Source organism: Pipra filicauda, unplaced genomic scaffold (genome assembly GCF_003945595.2).
Source record: "Pipra filicauda isolate LSUMZ 115617 unplaced genomic scaffold, ASM394559v2 scaffold282_size1924045_pilon, whole genome shotgun sequence".
NCBI lineage: Eukaryota > Metazoa > Chordata > Aves > Passeriformes > Pipridae > Pipra > Pipra filicauda.
The window spans coordinates 1,774,108-1,794,728 of record NW_024104401.1 but is presented as its reverse complement, the minus strand read 5'-3'; the positions used below and the strand labels follow the sequence as shown (position 1 = coordinate 1,794,728).

At 39.5% G+C, this 20,621-nt stretch overlaps 1 protein-coding gene across 8 annotated transcripts in view; it reads left to right on the top strand.

The window, feature by feature from the left end:
* ELAVL4 (ELAV like RNA binding protein 4) overlaps nucleotides 1-20,478 on the top strand; it is a 65,804-nt gene extending 45,326 nt beyond the window's left edge. For 6 of the 8 annotated variants that reach the window (XM_039382762.1, XM_039382760.1, XM_039382764.1 and 3 more), the window contains 5 exons: nucleotides 337-440; nucleotides 10,456-10,609; nucleotides 11,002-11,227; nucleotides 12,627-12,665; nucleotides 16,983-20,478. In XM_039382762.1, coding sequence (XP_039238696.1) covers nucleotides 337-440; nucleotides 10,456-10,609; nucleotides 11,002-11,227; nucleotides 12,627-12,665; nucleotides 16,983-17,331 — 872 coding nt within the window. In that variant the 3' untranslated portion in view covers nucleotides 17,332-20,478. The remainder of the gene's footprint in view (nucleotides 1-336; nucleotides 441-10,455; nucleotides 10,610-11,001; nucleotides 11,228-12,626; nucleotides 12,666-16,982) is intronic. The other 2 variants (XM_027739418.2, XM_027739420.2) reach the window with 1 other exon arrangement.
* The last annotated feature ends 143 nt before the right edge of the window (nucleotides 20,479-20,621 follow it).

The following is a 20,621-nucleotide window of genomic DNA, read 5'->3' as shown; positions in this document are numbered from 1 at the left end:
TCAACCAGTTACATTTATTAGGAACACAAAACTATTACACAATTCTGTTGCTGTCAAGCCTCATATGTGCTCTTCAGTAAATTCCTGTGGAAGGCAGGGTGGGGAGGTTGCTGCTTCTCATTCTTATAGTAGGATCTTCAGAGCAGCAATTTAAAGTTATGTTGGCTTCCACTGTATTCAGGAGATATCAAAATGGTGAAGAACAGCATAGAGACCATAAGGGAAAGCAGGGATGAAATGAACAGTATAAGAAAAATGTGTTTCTACTCTTGGAATCATGTTCCTGTGCTGAAAAATACTGAGTTCTTTTTTTCTTTCTTTCCTGCCTTTCAACAGGGCAGAGTTTAGGGTATGGATTCGTTAACTACATTGATCCAAAGGATGCAGAGAAAGCCATTAACACTTTAAATGGACTCAGACTCCAGACCAAAACCATAAAGGTAAGACAATATAAAATGCCTTTTGCTCAATTCAGGAAGTGGGAGGAAGTAGCTGAAAGAGTTTCTGGCAATTTCATCACTCTTTTACTCTCCGTTGGAAGGGCACTAACGAGCTCCTCCTTGGAACAAGGGAGGACAGGCAGAAGATAAAATCTCTATTCTCCGACATTGCTGCTATTGTTAAAGGGAGGGGAAAGTAACAGGAAGCTCCTTAAAGCATGACAGTGAGGCTAAAATGTAGAATAAAACATCCAGAGCGATACCCTTTTCCATAAACAGGTGAAGTACGTGACAGTGTATTCGTAAGTTAGATGTTTTCTTATATTTTAATGGGAAATACCTTGACATGGAGCTGTTCTAGTGATGCTCCTGTCACTGTCAGGTGTTAAAATAAGTATGTTTCTCTCAAGTTAGAATATGTTATTCTCAAAAAAAAAAAAAGGTTTTTTTCCGCAGTTTCTACATCCTTAATTTGATTTATTCTTTGAAAAGCTGGAGGCTTCCCACTAAAGTCTCTTATTTCATTGTTGTAATAGACCATTAGTTATTCAATGACCTTCTTTAGTGGTCTCACAAGAAAAGCAAGCTTCTACACTGTCACGGTTTTTGCTGCATGGCTGATAAAGCTATTTTGAAACAGCTTACAGAAGATTTCTACATCCCAAATTCTGACAAATAATACAGCTTAAGGGATGTGAATCAACAAATTGAAGGGGCACAAACAGCAGATCAGGTTCAAATTATCTGAAACTACTTTGATCATATTTGAACGCTGGCTTTTGGTTTGCACAATTTTCTTAATTTTTCTTCTGTACTTAATTTGTATTTCAAAGCCAAAAATTTATGTTTAAGGAAGGTAAAACTAGAATCTTTACTTCAGTGAATATCGGTTCAAGTAATGTCAGTGATTTCAGATCTTGTAGTCAATACTTTATTTGTGCATTCCCATTCTCACTAAAAGTTTGGACAAAATTATATTCCCTAAAGCAAAAATATTTGTTGGATTCCACTGTATCTCTGTGGATTGCTTCAAGCAGGTTTTTCCCTGGTCTGTTTGATCAGTGAAGAGCAGAAGTCCCAGGCTGAGAGTTATGAAAGTGGTGGAGTAACTTCACGGGCTACATAGGAAAAGCTACTTCCAAACCTCCCCTAGACCATCCAGGTTCCATCCAGCAGATGTGTGTGGGCCATATATCCAAATGCTCACAGCATGGTTTTGTAGAGTTAAATAGAAAACCTTTGAGGAATATGTAAGGCAAGGCAGCAAAAATCTACCATCTTATCAACTGCTGCAGGTGGAACTGCAGGCTTGCTCTCAGCAGTTTCTGCTTACAGTGAAAAGTTGCTCTCGAAATTGCTTTTAAAGGCACATTATCAGGAAAAATGTTTTGAAAATACTTTATTAAAAACTCAGTGGAACTTGAAAAATCTAGATCGGTTTTTAATGCAGCACATGTAGTTTTGAACATTATTTAGCCTTAGCAAAGGTGCTACATTTCTTTTCCTAATTACCTATGTTGCTTTCCTCTGTTTATTTTGTGAACCAGAGCAATGCTATTGCATGCATAATATTCCAAGGTTACACAAGCTACAAAAAGGCCTCCAAAAACTCCAACCCACACCAATTATTATTATTATTATTATTATACGTTTCTCACATGCAAAATCAGGCCCATTATACTTTCCTTAGTAAGATTTTTATCTGAGAATGTCCCGTGCAAAAAGTTCTGTGTAATGTTGTTTTTTGGTGTGTTTTTTTTTTTTCAATTCAGTATAAATTTTAGAAATGCATTGGTTTGTTTGGTTTGGGGTTTTTGTGTTTATTAGTGGCTAATACTTTTATCGAATACAGGACATCTTGTCGAGCTCTTGAAAGCTGTTAAAATTGAATAAGCAGCAATGAGGTTGATCTAACCTATGTGTACAGGAGCTACATAAGTTTCTCAATGACTGGGAAGATGTGTAGGCTTTTTTTTTTTTAAATAAAATAGATTTTATGCAGTTGCCTAAAATCTATTCCATAGCCGAGGTTTGGCCTCAAGGATGTCTAATTGGCAGTTTGCAACCCCCATTTTTCATTGCAGGATTGCATGTGATTCCCTCACTTTATCCCCTTGTTTTTTTGTGTTTTTAATTATGCTTTGCTTCTAGAAATCCTAATAGATTAGGTTTGCTTTCCTGATAGTGTGATGGGGAAGGTTTCCCAGTGTTCATGCTGAGTGGTAAATCATGTGTGTTCACTGCTGCCAGCAGCACCTGTGTCACTGGAGACATCCCTGGTTTCCACCTTGCAAGGTGATGAGAAACTGTATTCAGCCCTGCTGAAGCCTCCTCGCTTGCATCTCACTGTCTAGCATCTCACTGTCATTCATTATGAAGTATTTTAGCTTGTGGAATTACTGTATTTAATTATCAGACTCGATTACTTCAGCCATAGATACCCTTTACAGTTACTAAAAATGCACTGTTGGTGTGTTAAAAAAGGCTCTCTTGAAAGAACATCTAGAAAGGAATTTGGTGGCATATAGTTTTGTAGGCCAGAAAATATTTAATAGTAGAATAACATCAAACTGGAAAAGAACTAAACATTTTTCTGCTTTCTTCGTGAAGGTGGTTGGGTTTTATGCCCCAGAATCAATCTGTAGATGTCCTGTTGGTGGATGGGCTGAACCTTGGCCTCTGCCCATGTATGTTGGGTAGCTGCAGCCCTGCAGGTGGCATTTCTCTGGCTGCCTTTTGGAAGCTGTTTTGATGGAAAGAAAGTTGAAACGAATAATCTGTGAACGCCTTTTTACACTGGCAAATCACTTCTGCTTGCCAAGGTCACCGTGGTCCTGCTGGTTGTGTCCCATCTCTTTGCTCAGTCATGGGCTCTGCTGTTCCTTACACCTACACTGAACATGAGCTGGCTCTTGGGGGTTACATTTGCCCTCATTTTTTGACCCCATAAGGCTTAATTCCTGTTTAAAAATAATATATACTTTCTGCATGTGGCCCCAAATGCTGTCGTTTTCACTTCTGTAACATTTTTGTGGCAGCTTAATGTTCTCTCTCTCCTGATGCCTTGCAAAACAGCCATGCAGTCACAGGAGGAACTGGCTTTATAGCAGGATCAGCAGAACAGCCAGGCACAGTCGGCTCTGATGTGTGGACTAAAATAACTGAAAAAATGTTCTTTTTATTCTTTCATTGTTATGATAAATAATCCCTTTTCACCGTAGCAGCTAAAATATTTATGTGCATTTTATTTAAGTCAATGATGCCCTTTCAAGTCAAAGTTGAGAGGTGACAATTTACAGAATATCTGTTTGGGGAAAGCACTGGAGGAAGTGTTATGTGTTTGGTAATAGGTTATACACGTTATGTTCCTCCTCAGCTTATCATAGTGCATATTTTATTTACGCCATTTTGTAGCAGCATCATTCTCTTGTGAAGGAAGAAAGCTTCACTTTATTTTTACAGCTAAAGCTTGACATAATTCTACAAAACAGCTTAGAATAAGGGAAGATACAGTGTGTGTTGAAATAAATATATATTCCAGAAATTGAATCTATTTTTAGAAATTAAATTTACCCATCCATAAAAGCATATGAAAGGTCACTGCTGCTGTTGAAGATTGCCTGGCAATTCAGTTGCATCAAATATCAGAAGGAAAATAAGATGTGTGATGCATGGGGTTACAGATTGTTTAAACTGCTGCTTTGCTCCGGAAAAAGGACAACGTCTGAAAGGATGCGAAAGAAGTGTTTTACAATTTACTTGGGGATTCAGGTGACCTGACTTCATTGGAACAAGGGCAGAACAGTTTTGAAAAGAAGTTTGAAATCTAAAGAGAGCCGGTGACCCCCTGAAGTACAGTCCTGTGTCCCCTCTCCTTCCTTTTCTCTGTTGCCTGACAAATAGGTTTGCTTCTTCCCTCACTTGCAGGAGCAGGTACATGATGTGATGCTGCTGGAGCAAAGGGAGATGTCTCCTCTGAGGGGACGAGGAATCTGGGTTCTCTGAGCCCTTGATAACCTCCAGTTTTTAAATCCATCAAATCTATCAGATGATAAAATACCAGGCAGTTCGGATCACTCCTCTGTGGTCAGGGGCCTTTTCTAGTTATATTAATTTTCAGTTAAATGAATAAATACCGTGGAATTTTATTTGTTTTACTCTCCTGTTTTGATCAATAGGTCTGGGTGGTCTTGGTCTAAAATACAGTGAATAAGGCTGTGGGAGAAAGTAATCCTGCGTTTTCTGAAAATAAGGTAGTAACATTACTGCTCAAAGATCTTCCTGTTTATCTTGGTTTCTCTGGCATTTTTCAAAATGCCAGCTATTTCCACGAAACTCAGGCTCTAAATCTGTCCATGTTAATTCTTGTAATTGTCCACAAAACTACAAACCATCCTGTCACTGTAGGGAACCAAATAACAGCAGCCTCAGACTTCTCCGTCCTACAAAGTCATTTGTCAAAAAGATTGCCTTCCAGCCGTGCTCAGCAGAGAAGGAGGTGTGGGAAGCACAGGGCAGGGGAGGAGGAGGCTGCAGCAGGGAGCGGTGGGGAAGAGCTGCATCTTCTGCACCCCATCCTGAAGTGCTTGGGAGGTATGGGGAGAGTTAAATACAACAGTTTGGGTTGCAGCCAGAAAATGCTGGATTACTGGTAATGATGGTAGCAAAGCTCTGGTGTTGGGTGCTCTTGGTGCAGTACTCTGCCAAAAACCCTGTGTTTTCCAACTGTGTTCTTCCATAGCCTACCCAGGGGCCACCTGCTACCAAGCTTGCCAGACACTACTTGCAGCCTCTTGTCCCAGTGAAGAAATGGGATGCTGTGAAAGGCCAGGTGATAAGGAGAGGGTGTACAGAGAAATCTGGGCAAGGCACAGAGGGGGCTTAGATGCTCTGCAGGAAAAAGAGGGTAGATGAGGGGTTTGGAAGATAGTGGGAGTAGCTGAACATATTGGACTGAGGCAAGGAGGGATTTGCATTTTAAAGTGTCCATTCGCTTTGTGTCCCTTTTTTTTTCCTTCCCTGAAAATTTATGTTACAGGGACTTGCAAGCTGCAGATTTGGGACATAGCTGTTCCATGGTTCCTTTTAAAATTAGGGTAATTGCTCGTTCTGTTTTAGGGTAGCTCAGACTTAGTCAGAGGGATCATCTGCAGTGGCTGCTGCACGCCAGGACAAAGCCTTGGACAAGGAACTTTAAAAGGTGCTGCAGACCTGGAAAACCTCAACTAAGTTTACTCTTGTTTTGCTCTTTAGGAGCCTCTGTCTGCGTAACCATTTGGACTTGGTAGTGCTTATTAACAAATCCTCTTCCACCTTTGTGTCCATAATGATGCTGCTGCTTGAAGGACCTTTCAGTGCTGCATTTGAAGGTTCAGCTTTGGCTCTGCTGCTTTGAGCAGGCACCAGTCTTTACCTCTTAATTTTGTGCACCTTCTCTTAATCGCCATCTCTGTTTTAACTGCTTCAGTTTCACCAATCAGTCCTTTTCATTCCACTGAGCCTGAGCAATTATTTCTCTTAGCCTTGCTCTTGATACAGCGAGAGTACTTCTAGGTTATTATCAATGGATGTCTTTCCTGAACTGATGGGGTAGACCATTGTACCTGCAATCATAATTAATCCTGGTAAAATGGCATTGAATTGCTCAACAGTAAAGTGCATCGTCACTGTCCTGCATCCGCCAGCCAAGGGCTTAGGGAAGAGAAAGGACAAAGCAGTGCAAGCGTCGGATGTGAAAGTATTCCAGCCTCTGGACCAGAGGGCTTTTGGGTGTGCTTGTTCTGACAAAGTACGTAGCTTTCGCAGGAGAGTTTCTCAAATCTGGTTTTGCACAAAATTAGGACACGAGTGAGGGTCTGGAAGTGGCTGTGGGGAAATGTGTCTTTCTACCATAGCCTGTTTACTTGCGTTAAGCAGATTTTGCTTCTGTATGTGCATGAAACAAGTGAGATTGTGCTTATTTACATGTGTGAAACTCTCTGAGCAGTTATGTTAAAGCACTTCCAGTGTGTACCAGTGGGATAAGGGGCAGCAAGTGAGGAAAGAGTTGTCCCCATTCTACATTGGACCTCAGGCGGAAGAAAACCAAGTGACTCACCTCAAAACTCACACAAGAAATCCTGTATCTCGGGCCGTATCACGGAAAGACACCAAGCAAAGTCTCAGAATTAAGGTCCCTGAGAAGCCTGGTATCTTTGAATGTTATTCAGATTTTCTTGGAAGCTGCCCAAGGAGTCGTTTAACAACAACTGCACCTTACCTGCTTGTGGCCAGAGAGGTGTCCCAGGGATTGCAGGTACCACGAGCAGGTGGTTTGGTGGCCTGTGGGTGCCTGTGCTGCCGTGATTCAAGGCTCCTGGTTAGTCTCATGTTCCCCAGGTGAATGATGGCAGAGCCAGACACACATCTCCAGAGATGTTTTGTTGATGCAAAACATCCACACAGGTTGGTGTTTGTAAGACGGGAGCTGCTTGGTTGCTGCTTAGATGTTGTGTCCAGGGCAGGGTGACTCTGCTGGCAGAGTACATCGTTCCAGAAAGGACAGCATGCTTCCCGTTTGGAGCAGACTGGAGTTAAATTTTGCAAGGAGGCATCTAGAAATGGACTTGATGTTGGAGACATCCAGGATTAGCATGTGAGCTGAAGGCTTCTCCCGTGGTGAGCAGCAGTGAAGTGGTTAAATGTCTGTGTTTCATTGGCTGCTGTTACATGTTCTGTAGGACAAATGGGATGCGTTCATGCCTCTGGGTGCCTTTGCTGTGGGCTCTGGCTTGGAAAGGCCAGACAGCTTCAATTTACGTTCTGAGGAGTCTCGAGGTTAGAAATTCTTCAAAAAGTTTTCTGTGTGGGGAAAATGGTAGGAAATCAATAGGGAAGATAATTACTTGAACTTGGAGATATTTTCTGTGCAACTGAACAAAAATGTGCTTTACCATGGAAGATATGAAATGCTGGACCTTCTGACACTGCAGTAGTGTTTTGAGACAGTGGTGCAGACTCTGGAGATGGCTGTTTGTACTGAAGAGAAGCCCTTACACAGGCTAATGCTCAATGTCAGATGAGAAATGTCCTAGTAAATGTTTTTCTCAGTTAGTATATATGTATTTATAGAAACTAACATCTGAGGCCAGCAAGCTGTAAAACGAATTGTACAATATTTTATTATCTTCCTTGCAAATTTTACCACAGAACTCCTAAATGATCTTATGCAGTGAAATACAACACCGTCCTTCGACCTTCAACCGTCACACAAGCGGACAAACATTTTAATGCTGAGAAATGCTTGGGTCAAACAGTAGTTTGGTGTTCTCCAGCTCATTATTTGAATTCTTTGTGGTGGCTAGGCTTCCATATTCTTTTCCACACGCTGTTTCATTACAGGGTGCTAACACTGCCGTGAGCAAAAAAAAAAAAAAAAAAGAAATCATTCTTAAGTGTGAATATAAAGAATTAATGCAGCATCCTCACACAGTGCTTTGCAGTTTTCAGTGATAAAATGGGAGCTGGTTTTCGCTCCCATTTTAACTCGCGCAGCATAAGGAGCTTCTGGTGTGATGGAGGGTCAGGGTGGGCGATTTCTTCCTTTGATAGCTCACACATGGGAAGACATCCCGTCCTCAGCACTAACTGAATAATAGCTTGAAAGCAGGATGGCACACTCTAACCGATCGATTTGTCATTGGCTGACCTGAGAGGGAAGATGAAAAAGATTCAAAAGCAGATAAATAATTGACATTACTAGCCTTGAGTCCATTCAGCTCACAACCTTTTCTCCTTGATATTAAAGACGGCTGAGTTGCTTTTGGCAGCTTCTTTCTTTGGCTCAGGCTCCCCTGCAGCCTGAATGTTTGATTGCGGGAGGAAATAAAAACTAGACCTGAGCAGCGATAGGTGTTCACATGGGGGGCTTGGGAGTGCAGGTAGCCTCTCCTTCCCCTGCCTGTCTGCAAGGCCCATGAGAGTAGAAGTATATATATGTATATAAAATGTCAGGCACTTATGCTCTGGGAAGTGGTGGTTTTTTTACATATCCCAGCACTTTTCATCCTCCCTGTAATGTGGCATTTGGTTAATGAATGTGCCAGAGTGAGAAACCCAAAGGAAACCCCTGGCTGTTTTCCCAGGAACTTTAATAATTTTGCTGTTCTCAGTTTTGAGGAATAGGTAAGGTCCCTACCCCTGCTCCAGGGAGGCTCTTATGTATTTTTTAAACTGTTATTCCTAAAGTAGGTTAAACTGTAGGTATCTGAACTCTTACAGTACCCTCTCAAGGTAAGGCATTTACAGAGTGGGGAGGGAGAGTCTGCTTTTCCAAATGCCCCAACATGGGATATAAGTGAGAAGCAACCAACACGAGATCACTGAACCGAGCTGTAGGCATGGTTGTCCCTGGTGTTCCCAAAGACCTGGCTTGAGCTTTGTTACATAAAAGCCAAGCAGTGCTGTGTGTGTTCTGGTCCTGGCATGTCAAAGGGCTGTTCAGGAACAGCAATTAAGTGATGGAAATGCTGCACCCCATCAGGAGCTCATGGGCTGTGAGGTCCTGAATCGCTGAGGCACAAAATAGTTTCCGCCTCAATATCCTTCTTCCTTTCAGCACTGAAGGTTTCTCTCTTCCTTATGTCTACTTGTGCCTTTGTGCTGTGTGCCTGCCTGAGCTTGCCTCTGTTGATGCAAACGTTTTATTGAACCTCTTTTTCATATTTCTTTCCCTAAATTTTTCCACCTCCTCTCTCTAGCCTTCTCTGTAAATGTTAGATTTAAAAGGTTATGTACAAACATGTAAGTTATAAAGAAATCACCAAAAAAAACCCTTAAAATCTAGAATCTTTGGAGTTTGTCTGCTATTATGCAGAGAAGATTGTGGAAGCAAATATTAGTCATTAACATAATTTTCTGTGTTGAGTCAACATCTATTTTTAGGTGTGGAGCACATAAAGACAACTCTTTGACACATAAAACACATAGACATCCATTTGACATGATCTGTGTTCAGGCTGAGCCTCAGGAACAGGGAAGACAATTGCTGAATGTGTTGTATTCATGATGGGAACCCCCCTTCTTCCTTCCAAGACACATTTTAAGACATAATACAGAAGTGTACTGATCTGTTTATATTGAAAGAAATCAAAATGAAGTGCAGAATACTCAGGTTTGGTTCCAGTGCTGTTTGAGATGTGCTGCAAAGTAATTCATGATCTGCGCTGAATACCTGCCATTAGACTTCATCCAGGAAGTGTTTTTATGATGTTAAATGTGTGTATTCTAAATGTATATATTATTTTAAAAGTGCAGAAGGCTTTTTATGCACATATTATAATTATAAATCTGATTCATAGGTAGAAGAGCAGTTAAGAGTCTTGATTTAGTAATTTTCCAGCAGCATACATGCAGTGCCACAGCTAGGTTTTCTTGTTTGCTTGGTTATAATATTTTATGGTCTGATTCTGGGCTTATAGTACAAGGGAACTTCTCATGATAAATTGCAGATACGACAATGAGTGTCAGTATACAGCTCCCTGAGCAGATGTTCATTTAGTCTAATTTCACCAGTACTTTACTGTTCATCCAGAACACATCTTGCCAGCTCAGGATGCAAACACAAAGAGAGAGAGCACAAAAGATCACTCTGCAAATAACCTGATCTGTTTCAGACACTTGGAGGGGAAAAAGAAAAACATTGCTCGAACTTCAGAGTTCGAGGTTGGCTCCAGCAAATCATCCATACACCCACACCAATGGGGGTAAATTTACAAAGCCCTGCGTGGGAAGTTGCGCATTTATCTACCTCTGAACAATAGTTATTTTATGATTGCACTTAGAGAACCCCTGTGTCTGTTTTTAAGGTCTCTGTAGTTCTTCCTTTGTTCTTCCGGCCTCTCCTGGCTTTGTTGGTTTTGCAGAGCAGGTAATGTCTGAACTCAGGGGTTGTGGCTTGTGAAGGAACAGGAAATTATCTGTCTAAAATGCAGAGGGTGGCTCTAGCTCACTAACCCGGCTTTCCTTCTCTCCATAGGTGTCATATGCCCGTCCAAGTTCAGCATCCATCAGAGATGCAAACTTGTATGTCAGCGGCCTTCCGAAAACCATGACCCAGAAAGAATTAGAGCAGTTATTCTCACAATATGGGCGCATCATCACCTCACGGATTCTGGTTGATCAAGTCACAGGTTAAAAGAAAACTTTTCTTGATATGTGCACGTTTTTCTGGGAATGGCAAAATTGTAAATGCTTGCTTGCTGCTGGGTTTTAGGACGGCATGCCTTTAGTGTAAAATGCAGTATCCGGTTCTTTACAAACATAACCAGGGGTATACAGTTGCTGCCTCTTTAATGAGGGAATCTCATAGTGCAGAACATTTTTACTTAAAGTCATTGTTAAATATGATGGGGGCTGACTTTGGAGATTACAGATTAGGAAGAGGATTTTTCTTTACAGGACTTACCTTAACTTGGAAACTATGTGTTCTGTGAAGTCAAAACCACCACCATTCAGTTTGCATGTTACCTGGATGAGGCTGTTCCTGTAAATACTCATCTCTTCACGTGTTTTTACTTCCCAGGGGTTTCTCGAGGTGTGGGATTTATCCGTTTTGATAAGAGAATAGAGGCAGAAGAAGCCATAAAGGGACTAAATGGCCAGAAGCCTAGTGGTGCTACAGAACCAATTACTGTGAAGTTTGCCAATAACCCCAGCCAGAAAACAAGCCAGGCACTCCTTTCACAGCTGTATCAGTCTCCCAACAGACGCTACCCTGGACCACTTCACCACCAGGCTCAGAGATTCAGGTAATTACCTGGAAAAGAACTGAAGTTCCACCAGCGACGACAATGTGGGGCAGGTGCTGTGCAGGAAAATGTGCTTTAGTTGCGTAGGCTGACCTGATTTTCTTTGTAAAATTAAATATTCTTTCCTGGAGAATGAGGAGGAAAAACTGCTGACAGCAGTAGTCATGTTGTATTTACTAAAACAGCCGAAGTACTGTACAATCAGATGTCATGAAGGCTCCCAGAAAAATGGAGGACAGAATAGAGTTACACGGATAATCAAATGAGCAGTGACTATCCTGTTCTTGCTCTCGTTTTTGGTAATGCTTTTATTTTCTGCTGTATTACTACAGTTTTGATGCAGCTTAGACTTTGATGTTAATGACAGTGGATTGGTAGCAGGAAAAAAGCTGAGTCTGTTCCAGTCAGAAGCAGTATCATTAAATTTATTAGCCTGAGATATCTGCTCTTAGTATAAAGAGACCTTGTATTAGTCTTCAGTGTGATTCTTCAGATGCTTTTGGGGATGTTTTACGCTTTGCATCCAGAATATACTGTTTCCATCTGATGCATAAACCAGAGTTAGCAATACATGATGTTCCCATTACTTTTATACTTAATAGTTTTCAGGCAACCTAGCTTTCAAATAAAAAGAAAACTTGAACATATTTGCATAACTGAGTTGCACACTGGCTTTAGAGAATTATTCAAAAGTAATTTTAGTTTGTCAGTGATGAAAAGTGCTAATGAATTAAAGATCATAAAAAGTCAGTCATTGGATACATTAAATTTACGCTTGTTTTTGTGTCTTTGGCACGCAGCTGTGTCCATTGAGGTTATCACTGAATCATTCCATGGATAGAAGGACTTTATTGTGCTGCCATGGAAAGCAGATGATTATATTCTGCAAAATTTGGTGGTCATTTAGATTGACATATCATGAAGGATTAATACTAAATATATATAATAAAAAGGGGACAGCGTATTATGTAAAAGCAATTAGAGTTAAGAATTTTTCCAGTTCCAGCAATTTTGGACTCAACATTTTATTTCCAAGTTAACTGTAAATATAAGGTAAGCAGTTGAATTACTTGCAAAAATTTCATACTAATACTGTTTAAAAAAAAAAGAAAAACCCTAAGGGGATTTATTTTTTTTTTTTTTTTTTAAACTGTGGAGATGAAGTTTTTCTCTAAGACGGTAGACAAGTTAAAAAAGGCTTTTAAATGCTGTGGTGGAAATTTAAGCACAACCTCAGACTTAACAAAGCAGGCCGGGAGTTAGTTGTTAGGCTCCTTAGATGTGTGGGAAACTTGTTGAACGTTTCTTCTTTGAAAATGGAACGCTATTAATAATAGTTCCATTGAGCGATCTTGCCATCTGTGAGACATTAACCCAAAGACCCTCCTTCTCTTTTCAGGCTGGACAATTTGCTTAATATGGCCTATGGCGTAAAGAGGTAATTAGAATTCCACAGATTGCCAGATGTCCGTGTTGGCACAGATTGGTGCTACAATTTATTTTTTTTTAATTCACTAACTTTATTTTTTTTATTCCTTCTTTTCTTCCACCAGCATGTCAAATTCTTTTTAAGTTTGGACTTCAGTTGGTTTTGTTACTTTAAAGGCCTCATGCCCAAGTTCTGTGGGGCTTTTCAACCTTTTTTTTTTATTTATTTACAGGTGGGCTTCTCAAATGGTTTAGGTGCAACAGCTACAAGCATTCAAACTGCAGTTGCTTTGCTAAATGATGCTTTTTCCAGAATCAAAACTATTGAGTTTTTAACAAATCTCTGATCTGATAATTGAAAACTTAAGTCAAAACCAGAATTAGGCTGCTGTTGTCTCAATCTCACAGTCAAGAGCACCTTTGTCCCGCATCTGGCATCATAAGTTTGACTTGAAAACACAGCTGTGTTGCACCTCAATCAGCCCGAAGCTTCTTTTGTTACAGGTTTAATACTTTGAATTTTTTTTTTTCAGTCCTTGAAATTTTATTTTTTTTTGTTTAAAATAGCTGTGTGTTTGTACGTGCACGCATGTGTGAAAGCTCGGCTGATTTGTGAACATTTATGCTGTTTCATGAGTATGTTTGATCTGATAGCTAAAATGAGTTGTGTTGTTAGTGTTTCTTCTAATGGCACAAATCAACGCGAGCGACCCTTACAGCAAAATCAAGGTGTAGTCTTATTCCTGATGTTACCGTAAGATGTCCAGCAATCCCCCACAATTAAGATGAGAAAATACTACTTAATCACCTGAAATGCTCTACTCACCACACTTGAAAATTATTTGAGCTTTTATTTGAAGCTCATCCTGTAAAAAAGGTATGGTAAGTATATCTTTACACTAGCTAGTAGTAGACAGCAACGTGGGTTTCAACTCCTGCCACGGTAGCCATTGTACAGATCTCAAAGCTTGAGAGTACTTACAAAAGCAGTAGTCAAAACAGAGCACCACTGCTGGTGTTCATTTGTGCATTTGTTACATCTGCAGTATCCTTAGCGGGGATGGGGATACGGTGAGTCAGAACTTACCACCTGATTTTATCACACATCGCTTCTCCTGTGTTCCCCCATCTCCTTTGTTCCTTGATACATTGTCAGAAACATGGTATAACTCTTGGCCTCGAGTGTCTGTCAGGTATAAGTCGTATCAGAAGGATGGGTTTGTTCTGGGAGGTTTCCCTGGGTTTTTGCTGCTGCTGCTTCCCTGGAATTGCACTGGCAATGGCATTTTGCACTGATGTGTGGTGCAGGACAAACAGGGCTTAGACTGAACCAGTGAGGGTTTGCATTTTGATTTCATGTGACTGCAGAGGGAAAAAGCAAGTTACCTGCCTTCATAGGTTGTGTATCTGCTTTCTTAACATTCAGTCTGCAATGTTAGTCTGAAATCACGGCAGTGCTTAAGTCATTCTGTAGGCATCTTAAATTAGTTCTTATCTCCTCTCAGCAAACCTTGGCAACTTGTACCTGCACTAGCAAACCCTGAATTTATAGGTCTAGGATCACAAAAAGTACTGTATTGATCATTTCTGAAACAGGAGATTGGCCCTTTCTTTCCCTGTGCTAACTGAGTGGTACTGATGGAAAATGAGATGTGCTGATGTGGAAAAAAGGTTTTATTGAGGCTAATTTCAGATCGCTTGCTAGTAGCAAAGCTACTTATGCAATAGGTGATCTTGTATTTGTGTCAATACACTTGCACCAGTTTTGTGCGTGTTTTGTTGGCTTTACAGCAGCTGCTGTGCTCATGGTACGTAAATAGTTGAAAGCTGCGTAGCTCCTAAAGGTTTCCAGGAAAAAGCCGCTGTCCATGAACTATAGGAAACTTTAACCCTTTACATCAGTGCAACATTTCTTAAAAATGCAAAGCCTTATAACATACTGTGACATGCAGAGCTTTGCATTGTACAGATTTTACAACACCCTTACTTACAGACTAGTGCATCCCTTAGTGTTGTACTTGATGTTAAATTTTTAAACCTTTCAGAAAAGCAGCATTTGCTGGCTTAGGTATGTTCCTGGCACAGTCGGCACTGGCCAGCAATGGACCTGAAGTCCCATCTTCCAAATCTCAAAATGAGTTGAAGCTGTTGGCTTATACAATCCCTGGCTGCCTTATTTATGGTCCCACCTGCGGTGGAAGGAGCAGCATGCGCTGGCCTTGTCCAGCCATCTTTCCATGCTGAACCATTATGATAATGTTACTGGTTTCAGTATGTGGGAGAGAAACTGAAAGATGTTGAGATGAGGATTTGCAAAAGTGAAGTTGAGTTGGAAAATTGCCACATATTTTTAATAAACTGTCTGCAAACCTTCCCGAGGATCGGATGCTGTGAGCATTTGTGAACTGCTCATTTACAGCGTAGCTACATCCCAGTGATGATCCTCAGCTTAAGACACTTGGAATATATATCTTTTTTTCTGCTAAATATACATAGAAAGTGCCATCAGGAGTTAACAGAACGGTGAGCAGCCATCAAGTGTGTAGTTTCTTTTATGGTTATTTAATATACACTGCATAATATCGTGCAGATTGCTAAATGTGTGTGGAAATTATTACAAGTATAAAAAGTTCTGGAGAGCGCAAGAGCTCACTCAGCAACAGAGTCCCTCCTTTCCCTCCTTCTGCTCCCTCAGTCATCGCTCAGAAAATCCTTAGGAATTATTATTCTGTTCTGGTATTAAAACTCGTCATGTTGAAGGTACATGTGAAACCGGGTTTTTATTAAGACGTTTCCTCTGTGCAGTTGTTATTTTAAAACATATCCCAAAGTGTAGCTTCAGAAAGCATGTCATTTTTTTTTTCACAGTGATGAAAGGAAAATTATGTTGATCCTGAGGGCTGATACTGCTTAACATCTTCATTAATAACCTGAGTCATGGGCTGCGATGCACCCTCCTCGCATTAGCGGGTGACAGTAAATTGGTGAGGGAGCAGGGGCAGTCACTGTGCTCCTGGCCACAGCTGCCACTGGGGAGACCTTGAAAAGCTGGAGGAATGTGGTGGAAATTGGGAAAGGCAAATGTAGAGTTTAGCCCCTGACTGCTGCCTTCAGCTGCCTACAAGGGGCATTAGAAAGAAGACAAGGCCGAGCTTTTCTTGGAGGTCAACTATGAGAGGACAGGAGTCAGCAGTGACAAGTTGCAGCAGGGGAAATTCAACTTGAGGATAAGGGAAAATCATTCCCAGTGGGGATGGAGCCCTGGAGCAGGGGCTGCAGGAGCAGAGTTCCTGTCTGTGGAGACTTGCTAAACTTCCCTCTGCAGGGCCATGAGTAGGATATCTCGTTTGAGAGGTTTGCCTCACTTGGAGCAGGAGGCTGATGAGATGATCTCCATGGATCCTGCCCAGCCTTTGTTATTCCGTGAAGGTTCTCTGTTCATAAACAATACCACCTGGCTTTAGCTGCTCAATTTGGATGTTCAAGTTGAAGAACATGAGTCCCAAAGGACAATGAGGGAGGAAAGTTAGGGTGCTGTATTGCATTCTAGGAGCTTGTCAGTTCACATTGACTATTTTGAAGAACTCAAGAGCTTGTTACGGACACGAAGCCTCGCATTGTGAAGGTATCAGTTGATCTGCTCATTAATTGTATTTATGTTCTACTTACTCTACAATTGCTGCATAAACCTTCTGCAATAAAAATTGCTGCCTATGTGGCCAGCTTTAGGACTTTTTTATTACCTGGATTTTTTCCCAGTGTATGTCAATTATGGACCATGTTAGGAGGAGAAACAAATTCTGCCACTTAGAGACGTCTCTCTAATAGTATTTTTAGCTGAAGAGGCTACTGTTATAGCTGAATCCTGACAAAGGCATTTCATATTAATCTTTAAAAATAGGTCTTGAAGTTTGCTTGGGGTTTTTCACTGCAAACTGGTAGGAGGTAAAGCATTAAATCTCCCTTGTCCTGAAACTTATTTAGGTGATGGAAATAAGCGGCAAATTCCTACAGGCCTTTTTAAATGAACTCTTGTTTATCGCAGCATGTGCAGACCCTCTTTGACTCAGATTGTCCTTAAGCATTTCTTTTATGAGGACTTTGTACACATCTAAGCAGGGCTTATCCTTGGAGGGAGATGCATTTATGCCCGGATTTGGTGTGTTTGTTCAGTACGGCTTCCCTCCACTTCAGTAGGAGTTAGAGAGCAAGAGTGGCTCTGTGGTCATCTTCCAGGGACAGGATCCAGAACCTTCATTAACATCAGCTTATTTATTTTAAAGTCTTGGACCCGTATAGCTCGTGCTAAGAGATATATTTAGAATAGACCCCTCTTTTTACTCGGTAGGTTTTCTCCGATCACAATTGATGGTATGACGAGCCTTGTCGGAATGAATATCCCTGGTCACACTGGGACTGGATGGTGCATCTTCGTCTACAACTTGTCTCCCGACTCAGATGAGAGCGTGCTGTGGCAGTTGTTTGGTCCCTTTGGAGCAGTCAATAATGTCAAGGTGATCCGTGATTTCAACACCAACAAGTGCAAGGGATTTGGCTTTGTCACCATGACCAACTACGACGAAGCTGCCATGGCGATTGCCAGCCTTAATGGATACCGTTTAGGAGACAGAGTATTGCAAGTTTCCTTTAAAACCAATAAAACCCACAAATCCTGAATTTCATATCCTTACTTACTAAAATATATATATATAAATATATATACGAACAAAACAAAACAAAAAAAAAACTCTTCAAGGCTTATATTCAACCATGGACTTTATAAGCCAGTGTTGCCTAAGTATTAAAACATTGGATATCCTGTGAGGAACAGGAAAGGATTTTATAATGCTTAGAAAAAAAAAAAAAACCTTTGATGCATTGAATGTTCTTTCATAGCTGTCGTTGTTGAATATAATATACATAGATAACAATGTGCAGGGATTTTTACCCGGCCAGCTAGTTTTACTACCTTCCTTGAAGGTGGGTCTTTTTAAGATGACCATTCACTCATTTGAAAAAATAATAAAACAAAAAACAATTTTTACGAACTAATGGGATTAAAAGCGAGAAAAAAAGATTTTTGTTTTCTTTTCAGTTTTTTCAAAACATTGATTGAATCAGATTGGTAAACCCCCCACGCAAATTAAAGAGGAACAATAAAAATTGCAAAAAGAAGAACATAATTTTGCAACTTTTTTTATTTTTCCTTTTTTCTTTTGTATCATGTGAACTAAACAGTCTTCTGTTAGGGAATGGGGTAACGGGGGATACCTGATGACATAACAATTTAAATAACATTAACAATGTTGCCAAAGAGGTGGTCTCTTTGCTGAAAATGGGTTTCAAGAAAAATCTATTTTTATAAAATATAAAGAATTTTTACAAGAGAATCTGGATTTGAGAAAAAATATTTTGACTGGCTAATTTAGGGGAAATTGACAACTTTGTCATGTTCATACTGCACTGGTAACTTTTTAGAGATCAAGATGTGTGTTTTAAACTGGATTAGTAGATTGTTTTTTGAAGGATGGGCTACAAACAGATGATCTTCGTATCTTTTCATAGCATGTAATAAAAATATTAAATACAGTACGGGAGAGTGTTCTTCCCAGGCACGCAGTTACCCACAGTCAAAACCCAAAAGCAAGGAGATGAGTTGCAAGACGGTTTTTCTTTAAGTCATCAGTATGGGATATCAGCAGAACAAAAGTTAAAAAAATTAATTTTTTGATCAAAAACTTCCTTGGTTTGAGCAGTAGGTGCTACAAAATTATTTACATATCTTAGTATCATAGTTAAATGTAATGTGTTTAGAAAAAAATACATTTGCTTTAAATTTGTTAAGAATTTTCAAATTCACTTTATAGCCCAAGCTAATATAATTGGGCTGTGTTGGCACATTTGGAACACTGTTTATGTTGCTTGAAACACTTATTTATTTAATTGCCGATGTGATGCATATGGCCAAAATCAAATATAGCTAGTTTGGCTAGTCTACTTATTTGTTTACTTAAACTATGGGAAGAAGCATATTATTGTGTCATTTTGTTGTGTGTGTATGTGTATATATAATATAAATATATATATATATAAAGTTATTTTTTCTTTTGGTTAATTTATTATAAGTTGTAACACTTTGCTAGTTTTGTTTGTATATGTCTTAAAATGTTTTCTTATGATACTTAAGTGACAGAGGTATCAAGGTAACTTGTGTAGAAATATTGTTTGATATATTGTCATGTTTGTTGTGAATATTTTTTCTTACTGCACAGTAGAAAAGAAAACAACTGGGTCTTTATTTTAATGTAATTCAGATTGGGGAAAACAGAGCTAAGGGAACAAAATGACTGAGGGGGTGCTCTCCCATGTCCAGTGCACTGATCATTTTAGTATGTTTGTGCTTTGTACGGTTATATATTTAAAACAAAAAAGGGTCATGCTCTTCCCTGAGTACTAGAAACAGTTACTCGCTATGCATAATCTAGTTGATAGTTAAATTTGCTATTGCTTTTCTTGTCTTGTTATATAAAATCTTTTCAATACAAGTTTAGTCTTAATGGTAATAAAACGTTATGGTTATTTATAACTTGTGCTTATTTTGTGCATTTTTTCCATGCTATACCCACTAACTGCATGTAGACTAAGTATTGTTTTTTCACACTGAAGAGGCAAACTTTTGTAGTAGACAAATAACTAAAAAGCAAAGGCTGCATCATAATTTTATCAGTTTTTTACTTTAACAATGTTAGATTTTAGTTTAAAGGAACACTCATTCAATGTTCAGGGAAACCTTTATACATCATCTGCTATGAATGAGCGCAGTTTGCTGGGAAAGTTTTGATGCATTTGCTAAGCATTAGTGGGGAAGGCATGTCAGAATCTTTTCTCTACGATGTGTTTTACTATCTGAATAATAATAATAATTTAAAAAATCTTTCTTAGGACCAGGCAGTTGTATACTTTAGTTATAATGAATGACTTCATGTTAACCTTGCTAGTTTAGATCATTTCTGAGGGAAAGTATTGTAAATGTTTTTTTCATAACCTTGTTGTGTTTGAATTATTTGTACTTTAATTGTCCAGACAATAAATGAAAGTGTGTAGAATGGCTATGGACTTTCCACCTTTTTAACCGTGTTCAGATGTTTTAGTATTCCCAGCCACACCTCAGACGAGGTAGATGTTAGTCTCTGATGCCAGAAGCAAGGTCTTCAAGAGAGAAATGTACTAGTCAAACCAGATTGAGCATATTCACTATTTGTTTTTCCTTCTGAAGGCTAGAAAAGAATCGGCCATTTAATTTAAGATGTCGAACACCAAATACCAAGCTGTAACTTTCGTTTATTTGAATGTGGAAGATGCTGAAGGGTTTCTACTATATACAGTATTTTTACACAATGAAAATATTAACTCAGTCAATATCAACACTTTAAAACGTAGCAAGCAAATTTCAGTGATAAGTTTTTAAGCCATCATTTAGTTTGACTTTTCTATGAATATGCTATGAATGTCATGCAATATGAAAGTGTACATATTGTCTGATGTACAACAGTATATATGATCACATTCCAAATTTGATTCTTTTCACCATGTGTTATAACTAGAGTTGATACTTCTTTCAGTTGACTTGTTTGAATCTCATTAATACAAATATTCACTTCATGTTTATGTTCTGTAACATTCACTAATTGAGAATATGTACCTTGTAAAACTGCAGCATTGAATTTCGTAACTGAGATTAGGAAACTATCAGAGGGCTGGATGGACTGTGTGGTTCTTCAGCTCCTTCACCTATTAATAAACTCGTGTTTTTGTGAGATTAAGTTACCATGTTGGTTATAATAATTACTTTCAGGCCACAGAGTGAGTTTATTCTTAAATTTACAGCTTGCTTAATTCATCCTTAAATCCACCTGACCACTCCATAGTAAAATGCAGAAGCGATTTATTTGCTCTGTTTAAAGAC